This window comes from Cupressus sempervirens, chromosome 2 (genome assembly GCF_028749045.1).
Source record: "Cupressus sempervirens isolate cs-2001-9-10 chromosome 2, ASM2874904v1, whole genome shotgun sequence".
Taxonomy (NCBI): Eukaryota; Viridiplantae; Streptophyta; class Pinopsida; order Cupressales; family Cupressaceae; genus Cupressus; species Cupressus sempervirens.
The window spans coordinates 731549622-731575841 of record NC_143119.1 but is presented as its reverse complement, the minus strand read 5'-3'; the positions used below and the strand labels follow the sequence as shown (position 1 = coordinate 731575841).

Here is a 26220-nt window from a genome sequence, read left to right as displayed (position 1 = left end):
TGTCAACTGCGTCGGCCACTGAAATAAAAGAACTCATCTTCCAAATGAAGAAAAAAAATGGAAGCTGGAAATCAACAAAATGGAAAGAAATATAGGGAGCAATGAAAAGACATCCCTTGAAATAAAGACGATATTGGGGAGGACACCTGAGATTGCTACCAGATGTGTTGGTTAGCCACCAACTCTCGCTCTTGCAATTTCGTTACCATGTACATTGTTTCCAACAGTCGCTTCCTTATCTACACCAACTTGCCATCTTTCTCTCCCAATTCATGATCTTTCTCTCCTAGCCTCTCATCCTTGGTTACCAACTGTTTGGCCTAATTTGCGACCTATAGATCCTTCTTGACCATCTACTAATCGTTCTCCACCAAGGTCTTCCTATCATACTCAGTATGGTTGATGTGTAATATTCCCATTTTAACTTGGTCTAGCACAGAGTGACCATTAGCCTATTCACGAGATTCTTGTAGGCTAATGAGTGAGGTTAGGGTAGCCTTATTACAAACAAAAGCCACATAGTTTTACACAAAAAGATTGTGTCATCTTTCTCCTTTCACATAATGGCATCTCCCTCGAAATGAAATGCATCAAGATGCTCTCTCACTTGTGATCGAGGATAGTTAAGGTTTCTGGCAATCCTACTAGAAAGGTATGCTTATAATTGTTCTTTTGTTAGGTGGCACACTCTGTGACAAACCATCAGAAATCATCCTTAAAACCTTTCCATGAGAATCTCTCACCAATCTAGCTATATATCTTTAAGTACCTAGGAAGCCCCGCGAATGGTGACTCATTGTGAATCTGACTATCCATCAACTGGCAAGAAAAGGTATTATTATAGTACATTACAAACAAATGTGTTGTAACAACCAATATTCCTAACCCTTAGACTCTATATATATTAACACCCAAAAAAGCTATCTACATACTCACATGCATAGAATTAACAATTACAATTTACAATAGATTAACTAATTCTCGTGAAATGCCTTAACTAAATAATGGAGATTTACTCCCTTTATTTAATTAAAATAAAGATTAAAATGTACGAAAGAGAGATCATTAACTAACTGATACATTTAAATATCACTTCTTATAACTGAAACGAGTAAATGTAACACCATACATATATAAATACATATCTAGCTGAAATTGAAATGAAACATGAAAGAAAATACAAATACCCATTAATTCATATCAAGCTAAGAATGCATAAACATTCTGTCTCGTGCAAGTCTTGGCATTAGTGGAAAGAAGCATTGTCAGGGGCTTAACCACCCAACCACAGACCTAGTGTATCCCCCTCTCACTCTCAACTACGAATGGCCCTACCTTGCGTAGGATAAAGCACGGAAGCACCACTGTCCTGCCACCTAAGCATCCTAATGTTAGAGTGTCAACTACATAGCTGGCTAGGCCATAGCATACCTCCTAACGGCCTATCCATCTAATTGGTAGTTATCTTTGTTGAAAATAGACTAGAAAACATATATGAAAACTATCAACATATACCTTGGGGAAAACCCTCTATACAGAGGGAAACAACCCAACCTTCAAAGTAGTACCTTTATTTAATAAAAATATCTAGTACAAAATTCAGACCTGCTCTCTGATTACAAAACAAATACCAAGGTTTAGAACTGCTGTCTGATTACAAAGTTCAGAGCAATATTCAAATATATGTATTGCTTACTGTCACCTCTAAAAGAATAAGCTACGATATATATAAAGTATCAAATAGAGCTTTGATCACATTACGTCTCTCAAAATTCAAAACCGAATACTTATAAGAAGTCTGAAACCACGACTAGAAGACCTCCAGATTTTTTCAAGAAAAGAAACCAATTCAAGTAGATTATATATACAATCATGCTCTGCCTTAAAGATATAATAATAATCGAAAGCCGCAAGAAAGAATATGAAAAACGTTGCTGACAGATGTCATACTTCAGACGTCAACGTTATTATAATCTTTGATATTCGCCGATGCTTCAAGACCTTTGATATACGTCGATGCTTCAAATCTTTTAATATTTGCTAACGCTAAATAATCTTTCATATAAGGAATATGAGACCGGCAGGAAGATTGCCGTTGATTATCTTGTGTGGGTCCCAGAATGACATATAAATTGCCATCTAATTTATATCTTGCAACCAAACGATTTTCTCTATATACAAATATTGTGTTAATCTGTAATATTGAATAATCATTTAATATATTGAATTTCATATAAAGCTAAAAAATTCAACACTCCCTCTTAGCTTATATGGAATTTGTAAGTTAAATAAACAGCACAAAGATCCAATTTGATTAAAATCATGAAATATCTCTTTAAAAAAAACATTTATTCATAATTGGATTTGATAAATCATGACAAATTTGTAAGACTCACAGCTAAGCCTTCATTCACGGACTCACTCAATGTGAATAGTTATGGAATCTCTCAACATAACACACAACTCTTATCACGGATTTACTCAACATGATAATATCATGGACTCTCTCTACATGATATTCACTATCGCATAGTGAAAGAGCTGTAATAGCTGATCTTACAATATTTATCTGATCACACACCAAAAATAATAATAATAGATAAATCTAAATAAGCTAGACTTAGTTCCATTTAAGTCTTAAGATTTACCATTCCTAGTTTTTCTCTGAAAAAACAAAATTTCACCTTAGATAGAGGCTTGGTAAAAATATCAGCAGTCTGATCTTCAGTGCTGATATACTTCAGCTCCACAGCCTTCCAAAGAACCGTGTCTCTTAAGTAATGATACTTAATCTCTATATGCTTTGACTTGTAATGAAAAACTGGATTTATAGAAATTTTTATGCAGCTCTGATTATCACAAAAAATTGTAGTAGGATCAGAAAAATTTTCAAATAATCCACTTATGAGTTTTCGAAGCCAAATTGCTTCACGAGCTGCTGAGCAAGCTGCCACATATTCAGCTTCAGCAATACTTTGAGCTACACATTTTTGCTTCCTGTTGCACCAAGTAATCATGCCTGAACCAAGACTGAAACAAAAATCAGAAGTACTTTTTCTATCCACAATACAACCAGCCCAATCAAAATCCGAGAACCCATGAAGTTTCAGATAATTAGAATAAGAAAAACTCACTCCATATTGTAAAGTCCCTTTGACATATCTCAGAATATGATTAGCTGCAGTGAAATGAAATTTCCGAGGTTCACTCATAAATTGACTCAAAGTATTGACAGCAAAACAAATATCAGGCCTTGAATTGACGAGATACATGAGAGAACCAATCAGTTGTCTGTAAATAGTACAATCAATCAATTCTGAATCAGCTGCATTTACTTGAATTCTCTTCAAATTAGATTCCATAGGAGTCATATTTGGCTTACAGTCAAGCATACCAAATCTCTTAAGAATATCAAGAGCATATTTACCTTGACTGATAATGATTTCATTAGATAGTTGCCAAATTTCTAGACCAAGAAAATAATCTATTAGACCCAGATCTTTCATTTCAAATTCAGAAGATAAGTCCTCTTTGCATTTGACTATCATTTCATCATCTCCTATGATAAATAGATCATCAACATAAAGAACAAGAATCAACATGAGATTTTTATACCTTTTGAGATAAATGTTTGGATCAGCCTCATTCTTTGAAAAACCCAAACTCAAAAGATAACCATCAATACGCTCATACCAAGCTCGAGGTGCTTGCTTAAGACCATACAATGCCTTATGAAGTTTGCATACATGAGATTCTTTGTTACATAAAATAAATCCATCAAGCTGTTCTACATAAACTTCTTCATTAATAAATCCATTGAGGAAAGCTGTTTTTACATCCATATGATGAATTTTCCATTTTTTACTTGCAGCAATAGCAATAATGGTTCTGATAGAAGTGTACCTTGCTACAGGAGCAAAAATTTCATCATAATCTATACCTTCTTTTTGACTGAAACCTCTGGCAACAAATTTGGCTTTAAATTTGTCCACACTCCCATCTGCAGCATGTTTTGTTTTGAATAACCATTTAGAGGAAATAACTGATTTATCTTTAGGACAAGGTCCCAAACTTTATTTTTTAGAATAGACTCATATTCTTCTAACATGGCATCCTTCCAAACCTGCTGACTTAAAGCTGATTCAACACATGAAGGTTCAGAGTCAATGAGATTACACATTAAAGCAGAATAATTATCAAAAGTTTGAGGACGTTTACTTTCCCTAAAGGTTCCTTTAGGGGCTGAAAAAATTTCAGCTTCTTGCATACTATTCCTTGCCCACAACGGTCTCTTCTTCTCATTCAAAGGACCACTAGGTTCAGCTTCAGAAATATCTTGAATTTTAGGAGAAGGAGAATCCTCCCTCTCAAAGAAGATTTCCGGATTAGAAGAAGAATTTTCAGGAACCATAGGAACATCCAAATCAACATCAAGAGAAGAATCAGTAGATTTGGAGCAATCAAAATTTTCTTCAAAAGAAACATCTCTACTAAGTTCAATAGACTTTTGCCCTGGAATATAAATCCTATAAGCTTTGGCAGATTCGCTATAACCAACAAAAATTCCCTTTGTACTTGAAGGATCTAATTTTGATCTCTTATCTTTGGGAATATGAATATAAACTGATGAACCAAAAACTTTTAAATGACTTACATCAGGTTTAGTACCAGAGAAAGCTTCCTCTGGATTCATATTATTAAGTATATGATGAGGACTCCTATTTTGAACATAAACTGCTGTCCTGCAGGCCTCTGCCCAAAAAAAAATTTGCAAATTTTTGTCATGAATCATAGCTTTAGCAGCCTCAACAATAGATCTGTTTTTTCTTTCAGCAACTCCATTTTGTTGAGGATTATAGGGAACACAGAACTCCCTCTTGATTCCTGCTTCAACACAAAAAGACTGAAAAGAACCTGAAATAAATTCACCGCCATTATGAGATTTGAGAGTCTTGATTTTCTTTTCAGATAAATTCTCAACCAAGGCTTTAAATTCCTTGAACTTGGATAATACTTCATCAGATTCTTTGGTTTTAAGAAAATAGATCCATGTTTTACGAGAACAATCATCAATGAAAGTAACATAGTACCAAAAACCACTTAAAGAAGTTGATGACATTGGTCCACATAAATCTGAGTGGATCAGCTCTAAAACATGCTTAGATCTATTTTCACTTGAATGAAAAGGACTTTTCGAAAATTTTCCCAAAGAGCAACCTTTGCAAATGCCATCAAATGAGGAACTGAGAGAAGGAAGACCTACAACAAACTTCCCTAAAGAAGAAAGAGATTGGAAATTAAGATGACCAAATCTTTTGTGCCATAATAAGTTGATATTGGAAGTAGAATGATTTAAAGCATGAACTTGATTGGCTGCAAGCTTATAAAGACTTCCATGATGTTCACCAATAATTTGAGCAGAATTAAAATCAGAATCCTTCTTCCAAGCCATTACACTTCCATTAGAAAAAGTAATATTAAGACCCTTATCTTCTAAAGCTGATATGGAAATTAAATTCCTCTTGATACCAAGAACAAATAAAACATCAGTTAGATGAAGAGGAATACCAGATTTTAATTTTAATAAAGTGTTACCTGCCCCTTTAACAGAATAGGATGCATCATCACCAATGATCACTTGAAGATGAGGATCTGATTCAACCAAATTTGAGATATGATGCTTGAACCCGGAAATGTGACGAGATGCACCACTATCTATTAACCAAGTATTACAATCAGCTTGCACATGACTAGACAAGGCTGATATAAGAACAAGACCTTCTGAGTGATCATAAGAATCCTTTGAGGGAGAAGAAACTTTTGAATCAGATATAATAAAATCATGAAAATTGAGTTTCACAGTGCAATGTTTAGCAAAATGACCAAGTTTTTCACATCTAAAGCATTTAATCTTGGAGAAATCTTTCTTTCTTTTAAATTTAGAAGATGAGGAAAGATTTTTTTCTTCAAACCTTTTGAAAAATTTCTTTCTTCCTCTTTTCTTAGAAGTTTGAGAAGTAAGCACTTGATCTTCTACTTGAATAGATTTACGAGAACTCCCTCTAGGTTCCAGATGACACTCCTCTTGAATACAATCAGTTCTCAGCATTTCAAAGGTTGGAAAATCACTTCTGCTATTAATACCTTGAATGAAAGATTCCCAAGAATGAGAGAGACCATTCATTGCAAGCATAACAAGTTCTTTGTCATTGACAGATTCTCCAATAGAGCTTAACTGATCTTTAAGTTCAAAAATCTTCAAGAAGAAAGAGACAATAGAGTCACCTTTGCACATCTTGATATGGAGAAGCTGCATGCGAAGAGCCAAAGTTCTGTTGGTATTGTTTATCTCATACACACTATGCAGTGAATCAAACATTTCTTTGGCAGATTTCAGCTTGGAAATATTAGGAAATAAATGATCCTTCATGGAGTCAATAATAATTCTTTTGGCCAGAATCATATTCTTTTTCCAAGCTGCAATTTCTTTAGGATCAAAGGGTTCTGAAACTTCAAACTCCACAAATGTAAGAAGATCATTTTCTTCCAGAACTAACAAGATTCTGGATTTCCATGAGATGAAATTTGAGGCTCCTTCCAGATGATCTTCTACCTTCAATCCAGGCACCATGATTGAAAAATGAAAAGAAATCTAGTCTATACTTAGAAATTATGAACCTGGCTCTGATACCATGTTGAAAATAGACTAGAAAACATATATGAAAACTATCAACATATACCCTGGGAAAAACCCTCTATACAGAGGGAAACAACCCAGCCTTCAAAGTAGTACCTTTATTTAATGAAAATGTCTAGTACAAAATTCAGACCTGCTGTCTGATTACAAAACAAATACCAAGGTTCAGAATTGTTGTCTGATTACAAAGTTCAGAGCAATATTCAAATATATGTATTGCTTACTGTCACCTCTAAAAGAATAAGCTACGATATATATAAAGTATCAAATAGAGACTTTGATCACATTACGTCTCTCAAAATTCAAAACCGAACACTTATAAGAAGTCTGAGACCACGGCTAGAAGACGTCCAGATTTTTTCAAGAAAAGAAACCAATTCAAGAAGATTATATATACAATTATGCTCTGCCTCAAAGATATAATAATAATCGAAAGCCGCAGGAAAGAATATGAAAAACGCTGCCGACAGATGTCATACTTCAAACGTCAACATTATTATAATCTTTGATATTCGCCAATGCTTCAAGACCTTTGATATACGCCGATGCTTCAAAACTTTTAATATTTGCTAACGCTAAATTATCTTTCATATAAGGAATATGGAACCGGCAGGAAGATTACCGTTGATTATCTTGTGTGGGTCCCAGAATGACATATAAATTGCCATCTAATTTATATCCTGCAACCAAACAATTTTCGCTATATACAAATATTGTGTTAATCTGTAATATTGAATAATCATTTAATATACTGAATTTCATATAAAGCTAAAAAATTCAACAATCTTGACCTCTAGTGATCACAGCAGCATCATTTTCCACTACACCTACGCTGGCCAGGGATTTTACACAGCAATTGTGTGCCCGATCACGCACTGCTCAACTTGACAAACAAGAAATTACTCAGACTTCCCACCACAAGCTGAAAAGGTCTATAGTTTCAGACTTTATTTTACTTTTATTTTGTTTAATTTTATGACTGATACAATCCTCTATTTTGTAGGGCGTTCCCACAACCATAGTTCATGGATTACACCCTCTTCTCAGCCTTGCTCGGCTATCATCGCTCATGATTGGTGTAAGTTATCCATTCTTCATGGTACTTGCAGGTTGTTTGTTGCAAGTCCCGTGCCCTTTAAAGGGATTCTACATGTGAATGTAAGAGCAATTCATAGTTTTCAAGAGAATTCAATGCTACATGACTGGGAGATACAACTTCTGGTCTCAGAGACATGTGAATTTAAATGTCTTTGTACGAGGGCATACAGATTCTTCTCTTAATCCCACTACATAGAACTCATTTTATTTTGTTGCTATGTTAAACTAAAGCTTACAGCAAGCTACGTCTCAACAAAAGGCCAACCAGATTATGAAATCAAAATATTTAATCATACATTTCTACCATCGACTGTCAAAGGCTTTCAAGAAAGTATACAAATAAACCATACTAACAGTTGCAAGGCTTGTATACTTTGAGTAATAATAGACAGACAATATTTGATATGGATATCATAAGCATTCCAAAGTACAACCTGACAAAACTGCGATGCAAAACAATGCTTATTCTGAGGCTCCAAGCTGCGAGCTCCAATGTCTGGAATCCCTAGCCACTGCCACTAGGATGGATGAAATTGTTCTGATATGAATTATAGCAAAACCAAGGAGTATGGAATGCAAGTGTAATTTTAGTAGCAAGTCCCTGAATGGCTGCAATATTTCATCTTCTAGAGCAGCAACCGATTACAAGGGAAGTAAGTCTGATCAAGAAAGAGTTACATGCATGGAGGAAATGTCAGGTAGCACATAAGCTACAATTCTTGATATATTTTCTTGATAGTGCAAGGAGTCGAAATATTCAAGAAATCTAGAGGCTGCATTATTAAATAGTTAAGAGGCCACTATAGTCTCAAGAGATAATTTAATCTCTTGGCCACTTCCCAAACACCCACCGCTATTATAGTTAACATTCATAGTGTTCAAGTGTAGTTGTACATAATGTTATACATATACATATATATGTATGTGATATATATATATATATATCAGCATAAATACATATGCATGTGTATTGTATTACGTACAATTATACCTAAGTACCATTGGATATTAACTATAATAAGGTATAGTTCGCCCACTAATGAAGTCGACTTCCAAGTGATAAACGAAGGTAACAATTTGCTCTCTTCCATGGTTTTTGTGGAATATAAATATGTATGCACAACTCATGACCCGATTAGCTCATGGTGGACACTTTGGCCTTGTCTTATTTGTCCCAAACTGTTTTTCCCTAACCATGGTGGTTTAGACTCGTACCTGTTAGCTCAATGGTAGGTTGGTACCCTCTTGTCCTATTCCCTCTCTGTCACTGCTTCCCCCCCATTGTCATACTTCTTGCAAAAAGAATTTAACTTGGTGAAAGCATACTTCCACACCATTCAAATGAAAATTAGTTATCATAACTAATAGTAGTAACCATATTAACTGCCCATTTTCCATTTATGTAATTATTAACTGCCCATTTTCCATTTATGTAATAACTTATAAATAACCAACATATTCCATTCCACAAGAAACATAATGAATAACCAATATTCCCATTCATATGAACTCAAAATGAGTAACTAATTTAACCAATCAATTTCCGATTAGCTTGAAATATCAACAGCTAAGTAAATTTCAAAATCAACAAAAATAGGGATGTAACATGTGCCTTCTAGTCAGCCAAGACATGGGACATACAAGATGGCAGGCCTCCTAGATAAAGCATTAGCAGCCATAAGCCTGAATCTTGTTCACCTATTCCTACTACCTCTCGCTCAAATCATACTACTCCAAGAAATATTAGAGATTGTTGTTAACGCAGAGGATAGTAGTATAAGGGAGAATAAACACTCACTGCTCAAAGTTACACATGGAGGTTATCCACAAATTAGTGAAACCACAGAGAACACAACGCCAAATACAACATATTCATAGGTGTAATTATTTAACTTCACATATAAAGAAACCCCAACATGCCTGGTTGTGAGGCCTTCCGAGTTGCGGCCAAATACAAATAAATTTATGAAATCAAAGTCCAAGCTTGCATCTCCTATCTTCTACCCTCTAAGATTGACTCTCTCCCATATCTAACTAAGCTTCTTTTATAGCCACTAAGCCACAAGTTGGCTAGTCGAGCAATTAATTAGAATACAGGTCTAGGCTTGGAAGAGTAAATCAAAATCCATGCAAAGGGCAATATAAAATCACGTGCACTGAAAGGTACGTCTACGTGCATTAGGAGTCGATTCCTAACTGTGCAAGACGCCACATCAGCATACGAAACCGCACTAATTGAAACAACACGCCATGCTGGATGAAAATAACAGGCAACAAGGACCTCAAAGAACGGCACAGAACTCAAGAATTGTGGAACGTTAGAACTTGCACACTTAGGACAAGGGTCCAGAATAGATCCTTGACAAGGTGCCAATTGCGCATAACTAGAAATCAACAGCAACATGGCTACTTCACAAACAGTGGACTAGTACAAAAAACAAGAATATTTTTTGTTGATGCAAGATTGCTCAAAGACCCAAGATGCTCCTACATCAGTTGTAGTTGCTCCTAAGCACGAACTTCCCTCCAATGCATGAGCTTAGTGAATGCATACATGATTACGAGCATCGCTTTGTCATAGATCAAATACAATCTCTTGATTTCCTAGAGTTTTGGCTCTCGAATACAATGGGGTGAAGGATCTTTGATTTGGGCTGATAATTTGACCTTCAATTTATTATAGACCTAGTCCATCAAATGTGTAGAATAGCATAAGGAACCGTTACTATTCAGCTGCTAGAGCAATACTTTGGCCAAAGCTACATCTCCTGAGGAGGTTGCTGACCACCCTCTATTTAGGAACATTATAACATAATACATGAAGTTGAAAATCAAGAGGCAATATTGAGGTCCTCATTTCAATATTTCTACTAAATATATCCCCATAAGCAAGGAAAATGTGAAATTCATACATATCTTTCCGTCCATTAATGAAACAATAACAGGTGTAAACTGTTGGACTGTGCTTATTTCATCTGTTTAAAATTGGAGTCATTAAGATAGCCCTTAAATAGCGGTCTGAACAGATTATGCACAAGAAATAGCTTAATCAATAATTACATCTCACCAAGCTAGAAATCAAAGAAAATCATTATGGAGGAATTACCCATTTTAGAGAAATCACCTCCTCATATTGGAAGAATGTTTGACCATGGTAGAGAAATCACCTCCTCATTTATTGCTCCTACAGTGATAGGATTGAGTGATCAAAAGTGGTTGAATCATTCAAAGGGTGATGTAAGGTTGCTCGTTACTTCTTGTTTGATGGAGGTCGTAAGAATTTTAGCACCGCAAGAGCCCTATGAAGGTGTCATGAAGGATGTGGTTCAACTTATCATTGATAGTTTTCAAGATCTTGGTGACAACACTAGTTGTCATTTCCCTAGAAGGGCTGTCAAACTAAAGTCATTTGCAGAAATCAGATTGTGCAATCTTTTGCTTTACAAGGGACTGTATGACCTAATTCATACCATGTTTCAGCATCTCTTGGGCACAGTTGGGAAAGAGCACCATGCAGATAATTTTGCAGCTATAGAAACAATTTAGGGTTATGACCATAAATGAGAATATTCATTTTCAGCCTCTTATGCACATGTTGCTAGCAACTTCAAGACAAGAGTCATTTGCTTTATACTATTTGTAAGTTGGTCAACAACGCGTTCAAACAATGTGAGCCAAAAATTGAGAAATACAAACAATAGCAAACTAAAGGAGAATTAAATGAAAGGGAATTAAAGGCTGTAGGGTCCTAGGAAATGAGAAAGGACCAAATGAGGAAAGAGCAGATTTTTGTATGTGCAAGCATTTTTGGTCACTTGGTCACACTTGTGAAAATAAAAAGGAGGGAGAGTCAGCACAAGAAGTGCAGATCAGCATTGAGGAAGTTGAAGATTCTTTAGTCCAAATTTAACATGATGAATGCCAGGGAAGGGAACCCATTATGGACGATGGTAAGGATTATACTAGCATCTTATTTGGTGAATTGGAAATGGTTATTGAGAAGCCTTTTCATGAGAATGTCTATCTGCTATGACCAAAATTGCAAATGAACCCGTCCATGAAAATCAACTATTTGAAAACAATGACATGATAGTTGATGAGGCAATACATTTGGAGATGGAGAACAATTCTGAAAATGATGCAGTTGAAAATGAAAAGTCTTCCAACCAAGAGGATACCAAATCTAGAATACAAGATTTAGAGCAAAATGAAGCTACTATAGGGACTGATTTGGAGGACCAATCAGAAATCTCATTTCTAATTGGTGATTTTGGAGCATTAATAATGCTGAAAGTATCAGATGACATGGTCATTGCCACCTTAGTGCATTTTGATAAAACCCATAAAAATATAGAACAAACCTTGTGGGAAGTTAATAGTATTGAAATGGAGAAGGGAATGATGAATGGAATCAATAGTGCAAAGCTTCACACTCTTAAGAGGGCATTGGAAAAAATGAAATCAGATTACTTGAAGTTGCTCATGGACAAGGATATAGCCATCAAACATAAAGAAGATAAAGACGAGGTACATGAGCTTTGTCTTCCATTGAGTATGACCAACTACTTATATCAAACTGAAAATCAGATTTCTATGACAGCTACTCCTTAAATCTAAGGAAATCATACAAATGGTAGAAGGGATTAGTCCGAATGAAGGTGAAAATAGTATTTCCACTTCACCTCATCCAAATGAGACACATTTTGCCGAAGAAAACCCTAAGGACCAGCAAGAAGTCAACTACGAGAATTCTGATTTTTAGATCAGCAGTTATACACCTTCACATTATCATGCGGATAAAGATGAACAAAGTGATTCTACTTTTGAAACTACAAGCAATGGAGATCATTTCATTGATGGAGATGTTGATTTGAGTGATGATACTCATGGTGATGCTGAAATTTTAGAATTGTCCTTAATATATACTGATGGTTTCAACAAGTTATCAAGAGATACGTCACCGAGTCTACATGAGATGGATGCTATTTATTTATTGGTTGGAGATTTTATCTATACGCCTTCTTCAGTTATCAATGGTTGCCCTGCTTGGTCAATCATTGTATTTTCAAAGAGTATTAAGTTGTATGCAGATCTATGGGGTCGTTTTTACTTGAGGGAAGCCCCATATGAGATGTTTACCTCTCTAGTTCAGTTGCATAGTGGTGACATTGTTGACATCCTTGATGCTGACCCGCGATATGGCAGCGACATCATGAGACCTGATTAGTTGGTTTCCTTGCATGCAAGGGGTGTGTTTGGCATTTACTTGTTCAGTTGACTAGTTCAGGAGGTCGATGGTTCACCAGTCATCTATTTCTACACCCAGGATTGTGGTGAGAGGTTGATTTTGCATTATGTAGACTATGATGAGCTACGTCACTACCTAAGGCTTGACACAATTGTGATCAGAGTAACGCAGCAAGCAGGCACAGCAGTATTTCTCAAGTTGACTTGGGATCCAACGATCTTAGTGATAGAAGAGTTACATTAGGACATCTTACTTCACAATGTGGTAGGATGTGGTATAAGAGTGAGCTATAGAGCTACCTGAAAATTGATATGGGGTACTATTATTCGTTCCCGAACTCAAGATTTCTCGAGGGCAAGCCATCTCAAAAAGGGAGGACTATAATATCCCCTTTTTAGGACATTAGAGAATTAATGGGCCAATCCATATTTATATTAATATTGACTTATGGAGGACTTAATGTAGAATTATAAAAAGTAAATTTAATGTTATAAATGGGGCTACTAAGAGACGAATTTGTCATGTCAAGAGTCTCCATCCACTAGATGTCCACAACTCCGTTACATCGAGATCTACTATAAAGAAGTAGTTTGTCACCATGTGCTTCCCCACAATAATGCTCAGTTGTGGGACCAGATAGGTACATAATAAGAGAGTTCCTCCTGCCACCTTGACTTAAATCCCACATGTGCCTCTCTAGGTAAATATATTCGCTTCACAAGTGATAAGTTAATGAAATTAAGTGTAGCCTCGTTGTCAAGCATCAATATAACCCTTTGTCAACGGAGAGTTACTTGTACCCGAAAAACCATGCACCTCAAGCGATCAACAAGAGCAATAATGCCTCCTCATCGCACCAATGCAGTGATCCTCTCTGTACAATTTATGTTAACCTCCTTGGAAACTTGTTGCTCATCTCCTTCAGATATTGGATCTTCTTGTTCTTCCTCGTTGTCTAACATGACCTCAATGTACTGTATTTTTCCTTTTCCTAAGCATTTGTGCACAAGTTCCCACGGTTCTTTGCAAGTAAAACAAAGCTTTCTCCTCCTAAGTTCTTGTCTACTGGCTTCATCCAAAGATGGTTTCTCGAATGGGGTTTGTTGTCTTTTTCCTTCAAAGACAATGGTGGTTTGGTATGCAAATAATTTCAAGAAGATGAAGTTGATGATGTTGCTATGCTTCAATCTTTCTTTATTGCTTCAAAGAGGGTGTTGGGTTTAACCCTTTTAACCATCCTTTCAGTGGTCTCATTAGTTCCTTTATGAATAGCAGGATCCACTGTCTTTTTGAAATATCCATAGAGTCTCTAGAACTAAATAATGCAACTGTCAACAAACTCGATTTGCCTTAGTTGTGTCAATTCTTTAAAATTAACTTCTAGATCTTTATCATCAAATCAATCTATAAGCCTTTCTACAAACTTGGCTTAAGTGTCAACTTGGTCATATCCGAGAGTAAACATACCACGATGTCACCATTCTTTAAGGTGGACTGCGATGAATTTAATTGCTTCTCTGTGCATCAGATTGAATTGGAAGTATGTGTCGACCTTCATCACCCACGCTTGAGCAGAGATTGATCCAAATCTATCAAACGAAGATAGAATTACCTTGCTTAACTTCCTTTAGAGGTCATCATTAGTTGCCACCATCAAAGAACCTCTTTCGTAGCTCGCCATAATCTTTGAAGACATATCTTCTCCATATTTACATTTCTCCAATCTTCCCATAATTGCTCTTTAGATTTCTTTAAAAGTTGGTTCCCGTCCTCTATGTGGTGCACAATCCTTGGAGGAAAAGTCAACATCAAGTGGTGAGAGCGTTAGGGACGAGGGTTTTCCCTTCTGCAATCAAATCATCGCTATGCCCATTGTGCTCTCCACATGTTTTGCCTTCGGCCAATTTTCATAATGTTTCCTCCATGAGATGTTGAGTAACATTGATTTGGGCTTGATTCTTGGAGAGCTCTCTTAGCAGAGACATGACTTTGGCAATGGGATCTTGTGAATCCCCAATTCTACCGAGTGATTTCACCTTCTTTTCCTAGTATAAGCTTGCATTCACCTCCCACATGCTGATATGGTCACTGGCTCTAATACCACTATAATTCTCCAGACCTAGAGTCACCAATAAGAACCATCAACGAAGACTTGAATTGAAAAATGGCAAGAATGTAGTAATAAAGTTTGGTGAACAATGACCAAACAAATCTACATAGTAACAAAATAACAATAGGTTGTACAGTGACAAGAGGAGTTTGTATGATGACAATGCAGAAGGTCGTACCGTGGCAAGACAAGTCTACACAATGACCAAGTGAGTCCATATGGCATTTAGATGGGTGTACGGTATCTTGACCATACGATGTGGGCAATGTGTCTAACGGCACTACCTTTACCTTCTCTCGTGTGTAGTCTAGGTCGTACAATTTGTGGCTTTTCCTTCAACTGTATGATAGGGTCAATTTCATCTTCTAGAAGTATGTTGTCCACCTTGGTATGATTAATGAGCAATCACAATGTCCAAGTATGATTAGTAGTTTAAACGAGAATAGAAGAGACTATATCAACAACCAGAGAGATGAGTGCCAAATATCAATTAAGCAAAGAAAATAGTGATCAAATAATAATAGTGCTTCAAATTTGCCAGATCGAAGCCAAGGGAACACGAACCAATGTAGGGTGAGGGATAAATCCCACCGAAATTGCCATTAGCCGAATAGGGAAGATCTTTCACTTCTGAAATGGTGAATAGAGCAAAACTCCAACTGGAATTCGCAATACAACTAAAATAATCCAAGACACATGCCAAAGACATCCAACCCGATGGACACATAATCATTTGGAGAAAAACTCCCCAGGAAGGAACAATGTGCCGACACACAACACGACAAACACCTGCATAAGATAAAATGGGCTCCAAGATATACTAAATCAATAGGGTTCCTTACACAAAAACTATATTTTATATTTATTTTATGATGGAGATATTACAAAAACTCTTCAAGGAATTCCCCTCTTCATTTGCTTCTTCACAAATTTGGAGAAGTGTACTCTTTAATTCTTTAAACTGTGGTTATTGATCTTCACTTTGCAATTATCTGGTCCCTATTCATATGCCCTATGCTTGCTCAATATACAATAAGAAATCTAGTTATACTAATATCACCCAACTCATTTTCTAAAGGATGTTAAAAGTTTATCATTAAGCTAACTCAGGACTAACTTGTGAATGAGATACTATCATAATAATCCCTAACTCAATGATGCTACACAATTTACATTCAATGCAGCCTGTGATAGAGCTTTTTCCTCCAAAATATGCAGCCTGTGACATAGCTTTTTCCTTTGAAATATAACTCCACGAATCAACCCACTAGACAAATTGAATAGAGGGTAACAAATGATATATCAGTAGATGTAAGGTACTAACAAACATAGACTTTAGGTATTACATCAATCCTTTAATAGGTCTCGCACAGAAAAATGAGATAAAGCAAAATGTATGTATGATTTTTAGAAAGAAAGAAAATACTTATGTTTCAATTCATTTAATTTCTGTTTGAGGGCATTACATGTTAAAATGTGCCAAAAAGGATTGTTCGTAATTTTTTACATAAAAATGGATACATGATATAGTCCAAGCTTGAATAACTAACCAAGACAAGAAAAACTTTTCACCTATTATTTGCAACTTGACATAACAGGCACAAAAAACACTAACCGTGAAATGGTTTCTCAAAAATATACATAAAAAACAACTAACCATGAAATGGTTTCTCAAAAATATACATAAAAAACAACTAACCATGAAAAGGCTTTTCAACAAAAGGCTTCAAGATTCGCTTTCCGTGAACCTCAACAAAATCTTCTTCTTCTACAAAGTAATCCAGCTCTTGGTAGGGATAATCCCTATTCACAAGTGCATAACGGGGAGTAGGAATGCCATATTTTTCAAGGCACTGTCATTTAAAGGAACATGAGTAAAATAATAACATAAAACATGTATTTATGCAGTTTTAAAGTTAGAGATAAGCATAAATAATCTTTTGAACTGTTATATCCTACATTAAACTTTACTAGAAACAATAATACAAACTTCAAATGTATATTGGACAGTTCAAACATGATAAAAAAAATCTTAGACGACAAGAGTATAACATTGTCTGAGCATATCAAAGGAGAATGAAATATCAAGAAAACAGCTCTCTTCTTGATTGATAAACAAAGTCAACAGAATAAATGACAAGATTTTTAGAGAATAAATAAAATGGCTATATCACATTTTCAGCAAAAATTGCAAGGCTTCCAATGCCTATAAATGACCCCTTTTTAGGCCAATAGTAGCATGATGATGATTAACTTGTGGTACTGTTGTTCTTGCCATCAAGATTCAGACCCCATTGGGGTGGTATTGTTGAATGTTTAAATGGGGATAAAGTCCCCTATTTGCGACCGCACCATTCATAGCTCCAGATCAAAAGTATTTACCCCTTCTTTAAAAAAATGAATATTTTTATCAATCCAAAATGTCCATTAAACATTTCCAGTCACCACTGCAAAATCCTCAGTTCAGTTATTTCCTAAAAGATAGAATTACTGGACTACAGAAAACTAGCTACAAATCTATGATGGATAAAATCATAAAAACAATCTAACAATGTGTTAGACATAGCTTTCAATAGTGCTAACCAGATAGAAAAAAATACACAACGAGCACCTACCATTTTCTCAGCCATAATTTGAAAATTCACTAAGTAATTCAGGCTCTTGAGCCTTGCTGGTAAGCATATAACTCGTGTCCAAGCTTGCACTCAGCATAAACAAGTTTTTGAAGTCCACTGGCACAATAAACATGGTAAAACATCTGACATGGTTGCAATACACTGAAAATCCACAACGTATTGATCCTCTTTACCAAGTTCACCAATGCCATTTTGTCACCTCATTTCAAGTTTGTTTGAGTGAATTCCAGCAAGTTTAAACTGGAGTTGACAAGGAAATTTGTGTAATTTCTGTATTCTAGGTCAATCTCCTTTTTTCTAAACAATTGAAGAATGCAATTTCTTTTCAAAAAATTAAGGGTTTTGAGCATGTTTTGAATGCATTCAATTCAATTTTCATAAGTTTTAATACCAATGTAAGCTAGGGTTTTGTGTACAAAACAATGTTATTTTCATTAAATTATTCATTGCTATTCAATTATGTCCAAAATGCATTTTATGTAAATTTCATTTTATGCTTCCAATTCAAACTGTTATTTTTTTTATTTTAAAAGTCTGTTTTGTGGTTAAAAATGTTGCATTGATTGTTTTTAAATGTATAAAAAAAAATTTTAAACTCATTTTATGAATGTTGGATTAACATACAGTTGTATCAACCTTAGGGAATGCAAGCCAGCCCCTTGCTGAAGGTCAAAAGAGTACCACTTGAAAACTTGGCACACTAGATCCAAACCTGAACACTTTTATTCGCAACTTTTGTGGGAAAAAACTTCAAACACATAAATTGCCTCAGGTGGCATCTTCCATCTATTCCTTACAGCAATATGAGACCATTCCCTGATGCAATAAATACAACAAGAGATATAGCAAACCCTTGCATTGTTGGATCCAAAGAAATTAGAAAGAGCAATGGCTGGTGGAATCTTAGTAACACCCATTTTTTCAACTTACCATGGAAAAGTGATGTACATAATTGGATTGTCAGCCCTACTCAAGGTCCACATAGTTGCAAAAGCATCCACATCATCTAGCTTGAGAAAAGATTAATCACAAATTGTTGAGTCTAGAAACACACCTGGAGCAAAATGTTCACTTTAAAGTACAACATAGAACAAGGAGATGCAAGAGAAAGTAAATAAGACTTGCCCAAATTTCTGGCACTACAACCTTCCTTCCAATGAGAGGAAAAGCCCATATTGAGAGTATTTGGTCATTGCATTTCAACAATTGCAAGGGTACAAGGTGCCCTCTTCACATGGCTCAAGTGGCCGCTTGCTTGAAAATTGTAGAACAAATGCAAAATCAATTTTGGAAGAACAAAGGAAATAGTGGTGCAAGTTTGGATGTACCATACTTTTAAATAGATGAATGGATAGATGTAAGAAAAACCACCCTCGTCAACATTCTAGAAGCTTTGAATAGTGTCAAAAAAATTTCAAAGTACAAAGATAGCTCTTAACAAAGTAAAAAATGCAAAGTATTTGAGTATAATGGCAAGGGATGTTATGCACTAGGTGGGCATTGAAAACATGGTGCAAGTTACAAGTTTCTAACTAACAACAAAGTGATATATATATCGCAACATGGAGATTGCTTCAGGTTAGGCAAACATCATTGTTTTGAACCACTTACTTTGTTCATTGCCTTGACATTCTGAAGGATATACACAAAATCATTTGAAAGTGATCATAAAATATGCCTTGACTTAGCTTCTTGTTCGAGAGCCCAAGCTCTACATTGGAAAATACGTATGCTAAGCTAGATTCATCTATGTTTTGGCTAGGAACCTAGGTCTTTCTTTCAAGAAAGGTTTTCTTCTGGGCTCTCCAAGGGGTACTATTTGGGGCTAACTAAGGTGATTGTTTCTACCCCTCCTATGGCCTGAAGGGCTTCTGCAAAAATTAATCCTTCCTTGCAAGATGCCTTCACTTTGAAGGGTGTTGGTGGCCCTCGCTAACATGAAGTTCTCTTCTAGGACATTATTGTTACCAATGCTAGAGAGGAGTGCATTGGGGTACACCCTCCTATTGAAGAATCTAAGTGAAGGCTTCCCAAATATTCAAAAACTAGCTTTTAGTATTTTAACTCAACCTTACAGTTTTTTTGGGTATGCATAGAACTTGAGCTCGTTAAACGCCATTCACACAAAGAGAAGAGCAATAAGTTGTCCCAAAGATGACTCAATAACCAACAAGATTCTATACTTCCAAAGATAAGCAATGGAAGGTGTAGTTGTAGGAGAAGCGAGAGACACTGGATTAGATGGTATCTTTGTAGATGTCATTGAATGATGCCAAGGAGGAGTCATAGCCATCAAGATCCAAGGTAAAGCCACAACCCTTTAGCACTAAAGAGTCACAACCTTCTATTACAATACTGGAACTATAACCAATTACAAAGGAGTAAGCCATGTCAGCCAAAATCGCTCTTGGTTGGAACAACCTCAAGGGAAGTTCAGTAGATGGAGGACCTTGTTGTCCAGCAAAATGGGTAGTTAGGCAGTGACCGATACATGGTTGTGTCGTTTCATTAGCACTGTATCAAGTATTATAAATGTGGTGGCTTTCACTTATGTATTTGGCACCAATCATTGGATGGAACATTGTTATGTACGAAATGCATTTGATGAATGAATAGTATTTTACTTTCTTAAATCATTATATGTTTCTTTCGTATTCACCCACGGGCTGAACATTTGGAGTCGTTGCCAGTTCGAATCCAGAGTAGTATGGAAGGCCGAGGATAAATGGGAATAACCGTACAAGACAACAAGAAAATGAATGAGGACAACGAAATAGAAATTTTAGAAGGTGAACATGAGGCAGCCCAAAATTTTCACATCCTGTACCACGTAGGCCTTGAAAACTTCGTAAAGGAGAGAAGCTGCGAAGAACGATGTTACGCCAGACAATGTGTGGGATGCTATGCACGCAAGCCCAACCACGAACAAATTTTTAGACCAACTCCCCTGTCTGATTGCGCAAGCATACCTGGCACAAAAGAGACGCAGGGAGGAAGTAGAATGCAAGGAACACCATCAGGAGACCCTCAAGAATTTCTATGAGGAGAGACATGCACGGCGTCGCAATACAGAACCATAAGTTTTTGAGTTGTGGAACCAAGAGCACTTGAGTCTATAACTGTCGCTTGAGTCGACACATGATGTACATAGATTAAATAAATAAAAGAGTTCTATTTTGTTTTGTTTTATAATGGTATATGTCAAATGCCCAATCTTTTAAACAAAAATAGGAACTTGAGGGAGGATGTTGACGAATTACAATCTGTGTGGGGGATTTAATCCAAGTCGAGCGAAGGCGGTGGCTAAGACAACTTGTTGAAGATCGAACTGTGGGGCAGTTGGAGGAATCACCAAGGGTGATTGAAGGCAACTGCGCTGAAGGTGCCAGAACTACCGAGGGGTGCCACAGTTCCCCGGAACGACAAGTACGGAGCAACGAGGAGTTGCTCAAGGAAACACGACACAAATTAACGATGTTGGAAGAAACAAGAGAAAAGTTTATGCACTCATCCTGTACACTACTACAAGATGGAGAAGGGAGGCAAGGCCAATAGAAGACACCAGAGCACAAGAAAGTGTTGGAGGGACACTACACGATAGTCAAAGTAACCCGCTGGGACCAATTCCTAATAGTTTCAGGACACAACCAAGTGGTCATCAACGAACAAGAAAAACAATGTCTCAAAAGCAAAAACTTTTGAAGTTCACAAGCGACGGGAAGGAAGACCCTGTATGGCATTGTCATACATGTGAAACCATATGGACCGCTAATTAAGTCACCGACGTCGACGAGTGGTCGAACCAATTTCCAGCTAGCCTACAAGGAGTAGCGGTGGATTGGTTCTCAAACATGGACAAGGCAAAGATCTCCACTTGGGATAATCTAAAGAAAGATTTTCAAGCAGAATTTCGACTGCTACAAGACGACAATGAGGTTGTCGTGGAGATCTACAACTGTAAACAAGGAAAGGACACCATTCGAGCCTACAGTAGAAGGCTCAAAGATCTTCTTAGCCGAATGGGTTCTCAACCTGCGAATGAACTAAAGAAACATTGATTTGTTGAAGGACTCCATGTGGCATTGAGAAGGAAAATGAAGATAGTCCCGCCTACATCATATACAAATGCCTACAATTGTGCCCTAAACTTAGAAAGTGAGGACAAGACGACAAAGAAAAAGAAGAAGAAGAAAAGTAAATCTTTGTCCTCCTCTAAGAGTGATGAGTCCTCTAACGAGGAAAGTAGTGTAGATGAGGAGGAACCCAGCAAGAAAGTATAGGCCCTCCAAAAGGACTTGGAGTGAACGAGGAAGGAGTTTAAGTCCATGAAGGGAGCCACTGGTCACATGGAGGAAGGAGAAATATGGAGTACGGATTGCAAAGAGAAAGGCTACCCAAAAGGAGCGTGCCCTAAAAAGGTAATGTGCGATATCTGTCAGATCTTGGGTCATTCTACAAAGGAGTGCCCATTCAACATGAAGACACAAAGTCAACAAGTACTATTCACATAGGAACAACCATCCACTTCTGGTGGCACTAACAATGAGACCCAAGGCAACAACAATGCCACATTCAGTGGCTACAGAAACAACCACCAAGGAGGACGGGGCAACAATGACAACAGGAATCGGATACAATAGGATTCCAAGAGAAGGCCCATAATCCAATGTCGAGCATGTAACCAATGGGGCCACTTCGCCAGAGAGTGTCTGAAGAACGACACTCAAAAATTATGTCGATGGTGTGGTCTAGGGGACCACGAAGATGCCAATTGCCCAAAACAAGTAAACCTCATTAACATTGACAAAGAGGAAAACTAATTGGTTGTCGCTCGCAACCAGGCTAAGCAAGCCACCTATCCTGACCCTCGTACAGAGAAGCAAAGACTGCGGGAGGCACGAGAAGACGTAGAAAGGGCAATGAAAGCTATGAAAGATATGAAAGATACTATTCCTAGACGATCGGAGGGAGAGAACAACTTGGTGAATTAGATGCTACAAATGGAGATGCCTGTTAGACTTCAAGACCTATTACAAATGGTACCACAACTAAGGACGGCATTATTGAATGCCCACGCAAACCCGTCGAAGACGAAGGAACAACCAACAGTACCAGGAGGGTCAGCCACAAATCCCATGTTGCTGACAGTAAGCAACGATCGTCACCCTGCAGTGGTCGAGATGGGAATCCTCAGAACCATCTTGACAAACAGCATCATGGATGGTGGGTCCAGGGTGAACATTCTTCCTGAGGAGACGTGGAAGAAATTGGGCAAGCCTACCTGTGGCCACTCAAATTCAACCTGCTCGCCACCAACCAACAGGGGATAAAGCCCCTAGGGACCTTGGTGGCTCAACAAGTAACCATCAGGACACAGTCATTTGTGTTGGATTTCGTAGTGATTCCCTTGAAGAAAAAGGGATATGATGCCATTCTTGGAAGAGGATGGTTGGTGGCCGTGAAAGTAAATCACAATTGGAAGAAAAATATTTTGTTGATGGAAAGCGGAGGGCATAAGTTTGCCATTGATCTCCGAACCCAAATAGTAAGTGAAGAAATGGCATCGTCATCGAAGTCCGAGTGAGACGGGGAACATTGGAGAAATGACGGAAGAGCTCGTATGGATCCAAATGAAGGCACTTTAGAATTAGAAGAATGTTCAGGAGACGAGACCAGTTCACTAAATGGACTTTTCCATTGGCAGATGGAAGATTATGAGCTCTTCCATTCCTACATGCTTGGCATCGAGGAGCCGGAAGATGAGAAGGAGGTATTTCCACAAGAGTTCGTGGAATACAAAGAAAGCAACGCAGAGATCAACGGAAGTCTTGCCCATTGCTTTGAAGGGAAAGCTATAAGATACGAAGAGCCATCAGTAGAGGCTACTAATCCGGAGTAGTATGAAAAGTCGTCAGTCAAGTGCGTTACTGAAAAACCTCTAGGATTTTAGAAGCCAACTCTTCATTCTATGCTAGGGAAAGGAGAAGAAAAGCTCATCCTACTCTCTTGAGCATGCCTTTGCAGCAAAATCTTCATCTATCAGCAGTCTCTGGCATCAGCGATATGGTCACTTGAACATTCAATATCTTGCTCAGATTGTTCAGGATGATTTAGTAATTGGCCTACCTAAACTTCAAACTCAAAATCAATGAGTTTATTAAGCTTTTCAAGTTGGAAAGTTGCACAAGACATTGCTCACAGATGGTAACTTTTTGTTGATGATTTCAATAGAAAAATGTGGGTGTACTTTCTTAAACAAAAATCAGATGCGTTTACTATATTTCAAAAATTTAAGGCCTTAGTAAAATAAGAGTTTGGTTATTTTATTATATCTCTTAGGTATGATAGTGTGAGGGAGGGGATTTTGTTCTACTGCTTTCTACAGTTTTTGTGATACACATGGCATAAAACGACAGTTAACCACACCATACACCCTTCAACAAAACAATGTCGTAAAGCGTTGCAACCACACCATTACTGAAATGGCCAAATCTAGAATGGAATGTAGATTTTTTCCTAGGAAATATTGGGCAGCAGCAATGTTTATTGCGGTCTATCTCCTTATTAGGTCTCCCACACGTATTGTTAAGGGGTAGACTCCTAAGGAAGCTTGGATTGGTTGAAAACCTAGGATCGGCTATCTAAAAGGTTTTGGCTCTTTAGCATGTATTTGGATTCCAGGTCCAAGTTCAATTCCAAGAGTCAGCTCATGTTTACAAGATATAGTGGCAACCTTAAGGCTTACCAACTGGCTACTAATTGTCTTATCTTCAGTCAGGATGTTGTATTTGATGAAGAACAAGGACCATTTCTCTCTTCTTCGTCTAAGAAAAAATCAAAGGATCAGCCTTTGAGGGCCCTGATTTGGGTGTTTGTCTTCTATTAGGTCCACACGATGGGAGGGATGATGCAGAATCTGAATTTGATGATGCACCACATAGCTTTCCTCGGGATGACCTGTTAAAGATCCTCTTCCACCTCCGGCTCTAGTTATTCCTCCTCCTAATGTTGACACATCTACTTTTCGGCCTAGATGATGGGCTAAAAAGATCAATGATCTTCATCTTGATGGGCTCATTTAGGGTAGAGCTTCCAAAAATAAGGGCAAGTAGCAAAATATCGTTAACTTTTCCCTCATGGCCAACCTTCACAATATTTATGAGCCTCAAACATTTAAAGAGGCAAAAGGAATTCCAAAGTGGGAACAGGTTATGGATATAGAATATCAATTCTTACAAAGAAAAACACCTAGGTTCTCTTTGATTTTCCTCTAGGGAAGAAGCCCATCAACTACAAATGGGTGAATAAGGCCAAGTATCATGCAGATGGGACCTAAGATAAATACAAAACTAAATTAGTTGCTTGAGGGTTCACCCAGTGTGTCATGTCCCTTTCCCCGCACTAGCTCTATGGCGTCGGGTTAATCTATCTCCACATCCAGATAGATTAATGGCATCAACAGTCAGGATGCTTACCAATCACATGGGAGATTTATCTTGAGTTCATCTTTTAATAAATTAAAAGTTCTTTAATAAAGTTACTTTTGTTTTAAAAGTCTTTTACTTATGAAGTGATTAAGTGACTACAGGATGAAATTGTTGTTTTATCCCACATCTCTTATTCCAAAACTTTTCCCTCACTCCGAGGTCATAAATAAGGGATCTACCTTGGGATTTGAACACACAAGATTTATGAACTCTAATATTCAGAAACTCTAGTTGCTTGAATGTGACTGAGTAAACTCAAGGACAAAAACCCTTGAGAAAATTTGAAGCTGGACGTAGCCCCAATCTTCATATGATATTTATATCCTAGTTGGAACTTGAGTAGGTGTTGAAGATTTATCAGTTTGGGATTCAAATAATGGCAGTGAGGAAACTGTTCAAAAATCCAGTATTAACACTTTTAGACGCCATGGATTAATGTAGTGACAGTCTAAGAAATAAACTTCTCAAGACAAAATATGGGTGAATGTCTGTGTAAGTCAACCTTCCTTTCAAGGCCTTAGCGTTTGATAATGAGTTGTTTCTTAACAATGGCAATATGTTATATAATAGGCACCCACGGGCATGAGACATTCTCATATGGATAGATTGTATTCTGATACTACTGCTACAGGTCGAGTTGCATTGGTAACATTGACAACAATGACAACGTTGGATAATTCACAAGGATATCTCACTGGCATCACAGCCGTCAATCCGGGTATGATACTGCACTGGGTCAGAAGGTAAATTGGGCACTCGCGGCATCAGTTATGGGCCACCGCAGTGAGATAATACTTGCTCCACTACAGGTCAATATCCTCCAGCAATACAAAAGGGAGACCAGATTAAAGTGGTAGCCACCTGATTGGTTAGGATGCCTGGATGGGTGAAGTAAAGAATTCTCCTGTAATCACGACTTCTTAATGGTGTTCACCAATGGTATG

The 26220-nt window shown here is 37.2% G+C and overlaps 1 protein-coding gene across 10 annotated transcripts in view; it reads right to left on the bottom strand.

The window, feature by feature from the left end:
• LOC149575463 (inositol hexakisphosphate and diphosphoinositol-pentakisphosphate kinase VIP2-like) overlaps positions 1 to 26220 on the bottom strand; it is a 272894-nt gene that overhangs the window by 200439 nt on the left and 46235 nt on the right. For all 10 annotated transcript variants that reach the window (XM_089815209.1, XM_089815206.1, XM_089815210.1 and 7 more), the window contains one exon: positions 16853 to 17006. In XM_089815209.1, coding sequence (XP_089671335.1) covers positions 16853 to 17006 — 154 coding nt within the window. The remainder of the gene's footprint in view (positions 1 to 16852; positions 17007 to 26220) is intronic.